Source organism: Solanum lycopersicum, chromosome 10 (assembly GCF_036512215.1).
Source record: "Solanum lycopersicum chromosome 10, SLM_r2.1".
In the NCBI taxonomy this organism is placed as follows: Eukaryota; Viridiplantae; Streptophyta; class Magnoliopsida; order Solanales; family Solanaceae; genus Solanum; species Solanum lycopersicum.
Genome location: NC_090809.1, coordinates 44,949,202 through 44,961,385, shown reverse-complemented (window position 1 = coordinate 44,961,385; position 12,184 = coordinate 44,949,202). Strand labels below are relative to the sequence as shown.

At 33.8% G+C, this 12,184-nt stretch overlaps 1 protein-coding gene across 1 annotated transcript; it reads right to left on the bottom strand.

Moving 5' to 3' along the window:
* Nucleotides 1-6,311: 6,311 nt before the first annotated feature.
* Nucleotides 6,312-11,904, bottom strand: LOC101256043 (ATP-dependent Clp protease proteolytic subunit-related protein 1, chloroplastic). The gene is made up of 9 exons (XM_004248717.5): nucleotides 11,501-11,904; nucleotides 10,072-10,187; nucleotides 9,723-9,926; nucleotides 9,509-9,613; nucleotides 8,566-8,628; nucleotides 8,176-8,287; nucleotides 7,259-7,320; nucleotides 6,748-6,930; nucleotides 6,312-6,666 (listed from the first exon to the last, which is right to left on the bottom strand). The coding sequence occupies exons 1-9, from the start codon at nucleotides 11,733-11,735 to the stop codon at nucleotides 6,592-6,594; spliced, it is 1,155 nt and encodes a 384-aa protein (XP_004248765.1). The 5' UTR covers nucleotides 11,736-11,904; the 3' UTR covers nucleotides 6,312-6,591.
* Between the last annotated feature and the right edge of the window lie 280 nt (nucleotides 11,905-12,184).

The following is a 12,184-nucleotide window of genomic DNA, read 5'->3' as shown; positions in this document are numbered from 1 at the left end:
ACATAGATAATGTGCCTCGTTAAAATCTTTGTAGAAAAAAGCCTGTGGAAGAAAATTCTTGTGAAGGAAAAAGAGTACACATATCTTTTGATACGCATAATTTGTTGCCTCATTAAAAACCTTGTAGAGAAAACTCAGTGGGACAAAACCTCAGTAAGAAAAAAAGAGTGCAACGCCTATTATACTCACCCTAATTAAAACATCACTTAATTTCTTGTGATGATGCCTTCAATCTTGTACACTGACTTCTTAAATATTGATATTAACAGTGTCTTTGTGATCAAATCATATTTACGAAGATGTTGCATCATTGAACTCATCCTGATATATCACTTCTGATTTCATTGATATGATGAGGCTTTGAGCTTAGCCGAATACATTCTTGAATATCATTCTATTCGACATGACCTCGTTGTTGCAAGTAAATTGTTCATTCAACTTGTTAATCATCTTGTGGACACTTTCATTTGCAGTTGATTATATTCGTACATTGTGGTTGGAATATTCCTTTTTAAAGAAGACCCATATATATAACTAAATATGGTGTGTCATTGATCTCAACCAGACGCACTTTCGTCTTGCTTAATGGAGGAATTATATTTTTGTATGGTTTGAAGAAGTGATCACCAACATTTGCTTCATCGATAGTCAAGATATTATTGTGCCTCCACATGCAAGCAAATAGCGTGTTTGAGACCAATCTTTATGCGAATCAGATAAATATTCTGCATCTACATAACCAATCAACTCTAACTTGAATTCCCTAAAATAGAATAAACTCGTGTCTATGGTCCTTCGAAGATATTCAAGTATATATATTAACACCATTTCAATGCACTTTTGTTGGGAAGGAACTGAATCTTTTGCCGGTAAATGTACTGCAAAATAAATATTTGGTCAAGTATTGTTAGCAAGATGCACTAGTGCCCAGATTGCACTAAGATGTGGAGTTTCATCACCAAGAAGTTCTTCATCCTTCTTTTGAGATCAAACTGAATCATCATTTATGCCAAGCGATCTCAAAATCATTGGAGTGCTCAATGAATGTGATTTATCCATAAAAATCGCATCAAAACTTTTCTGTGTGTTGATTGATGGACAAATACTTCATTTGTCAAATTTTCAATTTGTAGGTCAAGACAAAGTTTTTTCTTTCGAGGATCTTTTCATTTTTAGATTTCCTTCTCAAATACTCAATAGCTTTTAAAATCTCCTTAAGAGTGTTAGTAATCTTCAATTCATCAACATACACAATTTATAACAAATTCAGATCCTGACCTTTTCATAAAAATTCAAGGACAATTAGGGTCATTCTTTTTGTACTATTTTCTTCCTTGATTATTTCAATCCACATAAGGATTCTTGAAGATTTATTGAAAACTTTCCTTCAAATTTTATATGTTTCAGACACCTTGGTTGCTTCAAGAATTTTTATATAACCTTCATTGTTTGATTAGACATGACAATTATTCATTATATGTATTCAAGTTTTTCATATGTTGCGAGATAAAAAAAATCTCATTGCATCCACCATAGGAGAAAACTTCTCCAATAATGTCAAGATTTTTGCAACAAACCTTTATGCCACAAGGCACAAGCCGTACTTGATATCTTACGGTTATTCTATCGCATAATAATTTATTTGTACACTGACATTATACCTTGATTTATGGACTATCAGTCCAAAATGTCACTTTCTAAGTGAAACAAAATATACTTGAATTATGCATTTTACTTGGCCAATCATTTATATATCCACACTCTATGACAGATTTGAATTCAAGATCCTCGTCACAATTTATATCTTTGAGCGCTACCTCATATTAAAGATACCGTCGACTGTTATTTGGTATTGATTCCAACAAGAAATAACTTATCGAGATCTCTTCATTTTTCATCATTTTTTAGGTACCTGAAGCTTTTCCGAGGTTTTATGAAGTGTTATGTCAATGTGCTCTTTTATAGCACTTGCCTCATTATTATGACCATATTGATCATTTGCTCCTCTCCTTCTTCAAGGAATTTTATATTTGGAACCGATTGATCTATTACGCTTTCAGCGTATCGTAGACTCTGTCCTTCAAGGACTTCACATTGAAGCATTTGCAGTTGAATTATATCATAGGGTCAATACATTCATTTTGCAATTGATTTGCGACATTATGCAAATGAATTATCCCTTAAATTTTAAGTCCACATATTTAACGAGGATCTAGATAATTCATAATTAACCTCACACATAATTTTCAGTTGTCAATCATCTCTCTCCCTAATGATAGAAAATATAACATTCATCCCAACCTTATTTGGGAATTCATCTTTGTGCATGGTGGAGCAATTAAAATCACACATTCAACATTTTAGATGAATATTATTTGGTTTCTGACCCTGAACCAATTTTAATGGGGAAACTATGTTGGCTTTATGCATTCATGTGTTGCTACATGTTAAATAAAATTATATCATACCAAATCTTATTTGGGAGTTTTGTTCTCATAATCATGATTAGCTATAATTGGAGGCATACGATTTCGGCTAAATCAATCAGCATTATCAATATAATTTTATTATTTGGAACTATGCTCTTAATTTAACATTCGAGCTAACCACCTTACAAACATCAATTGTAAGTTGATACCATAGCACATGTGGTCATCGATAGATACATCTATTATATAGCTACAAATGATCCACATGGTGGGTGAATGGGCTCATATTCACCTTTTTATTATATGTTCCAAAAACTTCAGGGGATCACAATCTCAACCTTAACTGGTACATGCAATGATCATTTTATCAAAAGAACAAGCAACGGAAGAGAATTCTTGAAGAATCTTTTATTTCTTTCTCATATAATCCACATGAATTCTCAATTACATTTGCATCACATTAAACCAGAATGGTCAACCGGCCATGCCAACCGGTCTTTATTTCAGTACACCTATAATTTACTTTTGCATGTGATTTCATCGACATGCCCACGTTTGTGTGCAACAAACAAGAGGAAAAAATGGGTAATCTTTTACATAATATTTATAACCCGCTTTAATTGTAGTAATCTGAAGATAATAAATCTTTTCATACTTTATAGTCTCAATATTTATTTTCAATTCATACGAAACTAAAACGTTTCTTTTGAGACTTACTATAACCCCAATAGTATTCCTCTGGTAAGAATACAACTCATTAGAGCTTGCAATTAATTTTGTGTACTATCACATATTCCATGACACCATCCATATGGTGAATATCCCCTCAAGGAGAAATTATATTATTATTGTCATGGTCAAAAATTATTACGAGTAAGACATGTTTCTTGCGCTACTTTTATTGTACCATAGGTACACAAACATGACAAATTTGTATTGCCACACAATTATATTATTTTGGTCATGGCACAACCTTTATAGGCAAAAACTTTTATTTCTTTTGCCCTTTTGATAGTTTAAAAATAAACATACCATAATATTTATGATGTATAAACGTACACGACCATTGACCATTTCTCCCAAATAAAAAATTATTTATTCCTCTCAAACCTCTCGTAGAGATGAGCTGTGACATATATCATTTTTTTTCTCAAACCTTCCTTAGAGGTGAGTTATGGAACCCATAATGATTTTGTCACATCTTGACTCATTCTCTTATAGAATGGTCGAGCATTTACAATACTCATCACAAGTCACGTTCTCTTCAAAGAATGGACTAATCATTTACATATACTTCATAAATTGCATTATAAGCACATTGTTATGACTTTAAAATTCATCATATTTCCATGACACACCACAATATCGCTTTAAAAGATCAAGTTTACCATCACTTTATCTTCTTGTCTTTTGATGGAGGATTTATAAACTCGTCAAATTATTGGGTCGACAACATTCACAAGTCCAATGACCTTTCGTACCATTTTGATGATAAAAATTGCCTTCACATTTTGAAGGGTTGTTTGGAGAACTCATAGTGTTCTTCCTTTTATAATTACCACAATGATGACTATTATAATCCCGTCATTTCACGTCCTTTATCATAACGTTAATCATTTGTCATCTTTCAGACTAATTATTTACTGCTACCACATTCATATGATAGAATGGAGCAAGTCAAGCGGATTTCAAAATTATCATATGTTGCTACCACATTCTTTTCCAGGAATGGAGCAAATTCAATATGATGAATCTCAAGACTTTTCATCAAAATATATTATTTTTGCCTTAGTTATCATTATCTTCATTATGGTGCATTAGAACTTAAATCCAACGTCTTATCCATGTAAAGTCATCTTAGGTCATAAATATATGAGATTGGATCCAATATCTTATCATCATGGTGCATCAAAACTCATATTGATGTATTACCCTCTTGGTGCGATAGAACTTGATCTAGCGTTTTATCCTCGAATATTTTTCATTATGTGCGCCCGAACTTTAAACTGATGTCTTACTCTTTTGGTGCGATGGGACTTGAATCCATCGTCTAGCCTTCAATCAATGTCATATAAGTCAATATCAATAGAACTCAACCATGAACCTTTAAAAGAAATAAAGAATTATAGAAGCAAATTTAGTCAGAATAATATTGAGAGTTTTCTCACCTCTAGCAATTATAAATATTAATAAGTTCCTCATAATTAACACTTGGAAATTCAACATGAAAATTTGCTTCTCTATTCTTCAATTCTTTTCTGAAATGAAGAATTGTTAATATAATAATAAACCAATGTATAAAATTGTTAAAGTAAAACAAATCAGACTTTTCTACCTCATATATACTAAACTAAATTATTAGTATAAGAGGAACTTTTGAAATATAAATGTGCAACAAGAAAAAATAAATAGAACATGTTCCTGCTCACAAGTGTTTCAACTACAACACTTTTACGAAGTACTATAACTTTTGAAGCATATTCGTACTGATAACGTGTTATAAAATCAAGCTCATAATATAATATAAGAAAAGAAGACACAAGAAGTAAGATGTAGGAGAAAGAATATTTTTCTTCTATTCAAGTGTATCCTCTAAATGGTGAATGACATATCTTATTATAATGTTGAGGTATCACTCCCAAAGGTCACAAATTAGTAGATGCATAGTTATCCAAATAGTTTTTATCACCTCGGAAACATATATACGTGAATGCAATTAAGTATTGACTATATCTAAAGGACAATCCACTCAATTCAATGGATTTATAACATGATATATAGTGTTTTTTTCTTACATATAATAATCATTTGATTTTTTGTAAATTATTCTACATTTAAAAGTAAAGTCAGGGGTAATAATTCCTGCCAAATTCCTTTGATGTGCAAGAACTTAAAATGTTTTTCACTGTGTAAGTAATAATCTTGAATTTTATCGTCCTTTTACAGTGTTCAATAGTGCAAGTTATCTCCAGACTCGAGAGTACACCATCTCTGTTATATGATGTTATAAAAAATAATTAGTATAACTCTTTTAAGAGCACACATAATTAAAAAAAATTAAATTGAAAGCTAATTGAAAAGGATAAATATTTAATTTTATTATTTTAATCCATATATATACTCATACAATTTATTCGACATTCTACCATGCATAGAATTATACAGAGATTTCCTCAAGTTATATGAGTATTAATTTGTGTAAAATTACTAAAGCACAACCAAATACAGTATAAAATTAATACATGAATAAATTTTATGCAATATTTGAAACCTACCAACCAAGCATTGTATAAAATTAAAACATGAATAATTTTTATTCATTCACAAACCAAACAATGTATAAAAGTAATAAACAAATTATTCATGTATGTATTAGGTTGAGCTTTAACCAGCATCCAAACAGCTCCTTGTAATCCAAGTATATGAAGAATATATATATATTATTTTTCCTATGACAAGGGGAATCCGCAGCCTCTACCCTTTGGATGCACACAAAATCAAACACCTATTCATTTGCAATAACTTGCAAACCACATAAGAAAGGTAACTCACACTAGACGAGTAAGAGAAAAGAAAATACGACACTGTTATATATATATATATATATATATATATATAAGACAAGAGTAAGAGAAAAGAAAATACGACACTAGATATTTCTCATCTTTCTTCTTAATTTTATTACATTATCTTTTGTTTTATAACACTTTTCAATTCTATTTTGGATGCTTATCCATCTATTTTTTTCCTGTTATCTTCTTGCTTTCCTTTTTCCTCCTCTACCTAGGTCCGCAATTGTAGTTACAGGATATGAAACAAAATGATACTATAGCAAAAGGGATGAATTTAGTGGAAAAAGAATTAACTTTAAAAAGAAATACGTAGAGATAAAGAAATAACTAAAACTGTGAAGTGACAAATGATCTGATACAAGAATAAGAAAATTCATTTATACCATGCACCATCACTATCTGATTCTATACTGGTACACAAAATTGACATTGTAAATACTTTTCACCAACCACTGCACGATAGTCGTAAAATCATATACCCAAGTTTTATACCATGGGTGCACAGACAAGTAACCAGACACTTTGATCCTCAGAACTAGACAGGAACATCAGTTGTTTCTGAAAGTTCAGGATCATTATCACTCTTTCATTCACCTGAACCCGGAGGGAGCAGCTTGAGCACCTGGTCTCGACATTCTAGATTGGATGAGCATCTCTTCATAGTTCTGATTACAAAAAATCAATGTGAACGGCATGAAACAAGAAAGCCAGCATAGTAGTTGGAAAATATCTCAAAGTAAATTTACCCGTTTGTCAAATGCATCGTCACTTGAACTAATTATCTTATCTGCAAGGCCATAGTCAATGGCCTCTTGCGCCCTGAAATATTTAGGCCGTAGGATATCTTTCTTTATTTCTTCCTTTGGTTTTCCAATTCCTTCTGATAATAGCTCAAGGTAATACTCTGAGTTTGATTCTAGTTCTTTGGCCTGTGGAGGCAAAGTAGCAGAATACTTTAGTCACAAATGACAGACTGGGATAGGCAGGTGTCACCGTACACATTGCAAACCTTATGTGATCCAAATGCGCAAAATTTAACTTCAACGAGCAATTTCATTACTGTTTATGATGCACATATACAGTGACAAAGTAGCAGAATACTTTAGTCACAAATGACAGACCGGGATAGGCAGGTGTCACCGAACACACTGCAAACCTTATGTGATCCATATGCGCAAAATTTAACTTCAACGAGCAATTTCATTACTGTTTATGATGCACATATACACATGGACATAGCTAGAGAGAAAGAATAACCTTTATCCACAACTCTGTCGGTGATCCACTGGATTTGCTGACCTTGGGTAAATACAATTTGGCTGCAAACCATCAATAGTGTGAATATCAAAAGCAGTAAAAACTGAAAAATAGAATAAATTTGGGAGGCATGAGTGTGGAGGTCTTTGAATGATGTACGTAGAAGATAGTTATCACTTATCATGAGTCACCAAAAACAATTGTTCAGCTTCTAACGTAAACCCCTCCTCCCACCAACCAAAAAATAAAAAAGGAAAGCATATATAAGGAGGATGGAGGAAATGAAGAATGTAGCAGAGGAATAGAGGATTGATGAATTACAAAAAGTTATTATGAAATGAAGGGATAAAGCGCAAGTACCCCTAAACTATGACCGAAATTTCAGAGACACACCTTAACTAAAGTAAAGGCCCTATTAACCCCCCCCCCCCCCCCAAAAAAAAAAAATCTTTTTGGCCTATGCAGCCTCCAAATATCTCCCACACCCCTCAACAAAGTGGAGACACGGAGTGTTCCATAAGTCAAAAGGTGTACAAAATTATAAAAAATCAAGGTGAGTTCATGGGGTAATAGGACCTTAGTTTAGTTAAGGTGTGTCTCTGGGATTCCGGTCACAGTCTAGGGATACTTGTGCCTTACCGCTAAAATGAAGTATTGCAACTTCTGTCTACACTACAGCACTTGTGTGATAGTACAGTTGAGAAGCAATTTTTAGAAACCATCCTCACACCATGGACGTGTCAAGTTAAATAGTGATTCAGTTCGTCATGTTGTGATAGATACACACCCTTAAGCAAAAATATGTGGCTCCCGTCTATCATTGGTACCAACTATGAATTAGAAACACAGAAGATCATATGATCATACAGTTGCCAGTGTGAGAATCAAGATATTGAGGGTGAAAAGTTGAGCCTTACTAGATGAATTTGGCTGCACAGCACGGAACCCTTTCTTTCCTTGTGACAGAAGCATTGCTGCTTGACCAAAAGCCATGCCACAGTTTACCGTATATACATCTGATTTGCAGTACTAGTGACAATTAAAAACACACAAGTAATAAGTTAGATGAATAAAGATCGCAGTCTTGGGAAACATATAGATAGATAAGATGCATCAAATTGTTCGCCCATTGATGTTTTACTGCTATGGAGACTAAGGGTGGCTTTGTTCAATTTCTCATTATTTGTTCTAAAATTCAACTGAGATACTTACTCAATATCACGACCAACATAAGTAAACATCAAGTTCAAACATTAAACTCAATATCACAATAAAATAAGTAAACATAAAAGTCTAGAGATACTTACTCTTATCATGTCAGCAATGGCATATGCCTCTGTTTCAGAACCGACAGTCTCCATTTCGTCATTCTGGGGAAAGCAAGAGTACATCAGCAGCAGGGAAATATTAACTAAGTATAACATGTATGTTCGGTCAACAAATGGAATGATATGGATTTTTTATGATTCTTGGATGACTTTGGCCCAGGAAACACATCCTCTATAGCATTTGGCTAGTGTGAGATGATTCTCTGGATTAGCAAATCAGTGATCCCAATTTATGTTAGGAATTTGAAAGCCAGATAAATCATATTGAGCAAAACCAAATATGTTATCCTTACTTCAGGAAGAATGTACCATCTTGTGCAGACATACGATGCAGCAAGTACATATCTAGTACAGAAATATGGACTATGCAATACATAAACTTCTTGAGAAAGAAAATATATTACATATTGCATGTAGACCACATCTCAAAAATGTGTAGATGCATATAACATGTATACAGTAATAAATTATTTGTGTATGTGAATACTGTATTAAAGCATATACATATGCATGGTATCAATATCTGAAGTTTTCACTGATACGATTTGTACAACATATATCTACCTCTGAGATTAATATTATGATGCATGGACATATTTGAATATAAAATGTATGCAAGAATGCAGATGGATACAAACATTTTCAAGGTTATTATTCATAATTCATTTGCATGTGAGGTTATTGTCATTTGGTAGACAAATAAGACTCCCAGATCCTTATGTGCAATTGCCACGGTGTGTCATCCTAAGATCAATCATCCAACCCTCCCTATGAGTGTCTTTGATAACTCATCTTATCCTCCAATTATATAAGCTACCAAAATGAAAGAATTGCTTGATAAATCATTCTACACTTCTCATCTTACCTTGTTCCAGAAACTAAATTTATTCGGAGAAATTAAATTGGAGGCAAACTGTCTTACCTGGGTACCAGATGAATTTATATATAGGTATACGGGCTTTGTTGGATTATCGAAATCCAACCACATAAACTGTGCAACAATAAGCTCTGTAACAGCTTCTACAATCTGTGGCAATATAACGGTAAACCAATATGAGAATCAGAATAAGGACAGTGCAAATGTAAAATACATGCAACCACTTAAAGGGAGGCAAGAACTAGGAAAAGGTTAATACAGGCATGCCCAGATAGACAATTCTAGCATCTAAAAGCAAAGATGGCAAATCAGGAGGCGCAGTTGGGGATCTATCAGATCTTGCTCCTCCTCCTCCGTACATGCTGACGCTCATGCTGCATGTTGAAGGGCCCTGTTTATTCATGCCTGACATACTCCACATTCCACCATTTTTCAGATAGTTATGGGATGAAGATATATTCTCCTGTAATCAAAATATATTAAATGTTTTTTTTGTAAGAACGCAGACTTAGCAATGGGATATTTAAACAAATTTAACACACCTGACATCATGAAGCCATTAAAATACATGGAAACTAATCAAGAAATGAGTATAAAAAAGAACTTACTTCAGTGACGCTTCCCGACTGTCGCCGGGCTGGGTTATCTTCTGTCATGAACATATCCATCTGTGACGGAGAAAGGCCGTAAAGATACTGAGGGGCATTCTTATAGTTGTTCAGTACTACAAAAGGATAGTATACATGATTAAGAGCAGAATCTTCACAAATAATAGTAAAAAAGAAAACATAAACAAAACGAACACAGTAAATTGAAAAACTAGAGTAGAGAAGAACAAGGAAACTGCAGTACGAGTGCAAAGGACCATTCCACAAATACCAGATTCACTTGAATGACGACCAAAGATTTCTGAAACATACATTCTTTTCCAACTTGAAAACACATAGGGAGTGTTCAGTATGAAGGAGAACACTTCACAGAAATGTTTGGATCACATAAAATGTTCCGAAAATGTTTTCCAAATGGACTTATTTTCCTCCAATTTAAGGAAAATGAAATCCCTACATAAAGGAAAAGATTTTCCAAAATCTCTTTCAACCTTACCACCCTGACCCAACTTCTAACCTTGACCTAGGACTTAACTCTCAGCCATAACCCGACTTGGTGTCAAGGTCGGGTCCTGGCTTGGGGTTGAATCTTAGATCTTGATTCGGGTCAAGGTCGTGGTTGGGGTTGGTTGTCGGGGCAAGGTTAGGCTAGGGTGGGGTCAAAGATCACTTTCTGAGTCGGGGTCTTTGTTAGGATCGGGTCCCGAGCTTGGGTCATGTTTTGGGTCGGTGTTGGGTTCAGTTCTGGTCAGGGTCCAAGTTCGTGTTAAATAGTGAGTGTCATAGTATTTGACCAAATTATATTCAAATACTCGTCGGACAATATTTTCTTCTTACTAACCGAACAACAAGAAATAAGTTAGAAATACACTTATTTTCTAGGAGCACATTTTCCTCCCTACCAAAGACACCCATAAAGTAATTCTCTCGTTCTCTCCCCCTTTTTCTTTGTGATTTTACAATATGTTGCTCAAACTTTTCCAAAATGTTGCCTTTCTATTCTTCACTGATATTCTTCCTTTCCATTACTACTTTGTTTTCTTCACTAGAGCAGAGGGTTTTCCGGAAAAGACCTCTCTACCACCACAAGGTAGGAGTAAGGTTAGCATACACTCTATCCTCACCAAACCACCGGGTATATTATTGTTGTAGATTTAAACATTTAAATTTTAATGTAGCTCAAAATATCCATATTGAGATTTTCTTAATCTTAATAAAAACAAATGTCATAAAACAAACGAGGCCTAAGAAGATCTCCGAGATGGAAAATATTTCAAAAAAAAAAAAGTGTTTCCAAGGTAAATAATGTGAATTAACAAAATCTCAATTCTCAATCCCCAAACTAGTAAATAATCAAAAGCATTTCATTTCAATACAAACAAAGGTGCAAAATTAGGGTTGCGTTTGAGAATTGGACAAGGTCACTTACGTCCATCTTTGAGATAGTCTTGTCTGAACTGTTTGGGTATATGGTTGAAAGACTGGGCTACCGGAGAGCTGTAAGAATATCCTCGAACGCCGGCGTTGGGTCTATGAAGAGAATCTGAAAAGAAGAAATTGGGGGTGGGAAGGAAAGTTGATTTATTGAGTACAATATGAGAGGGATTATTAGCAAGAGTAGGGCAAGAAAGTGGAGAGAGAAGCAAGGAAGAAGCCATGGACATTTTTTCGTCTTCAAAACTCACTTCTGGTTCCTTGTGAGGAAGAAGAACAAATGTAAAATGTGGCTGGGAATTGAACTACATCACTTCACCTTAATGGGCCGGATTGTATGACATGAAGCCCAATTCATCTGCTGTTGAATTGTCCAATTTATTTAAAAAAAAATCATATGTCTATACTAAACTACCAATCTATATATATAGGCTTAAGTCATCTGTAGCCCCTTAAATTGTTCGCATAATTTATTTAGACACCTCAACTGGGGCTAGTACCAATTGAACACTTTAACCTTACAAAATTTATATCAATTAGACACAAAATGTCTATCACCAGAAAAATAAAAATGTGTGAAATACAAAGACAAATATATAACAAATATACCAATGAAACAACGACACGTGGCGGTCAAATTCAATTTTTTTAAAAGTTCTTTTTAAAAATCCAAAAATAA

Coding starts and splice junctions, on each gene's coding strand:
- LOC101256043 (XM_004248717.5), bottom strand. CDS start 11,735: ATGTCCATGGCTTCTTCCTTGCTTCTCTCTCCACTTTCTTGCCCTACT. Junction 10,188..11,500: donor AGACTATCTCAAAGATGGAC/GTAAGTGACCTT, acceptor ATCCTTTTGTAG/TACTGAACAACTATAAGAAT. Junction 6,931..7,258: donor CGACAGAGTTGTGGATAAAG/GTTATTCTTTCT, acceptor TTGCCTCCACAG/GCCAAAGAACTAGAATCAAA.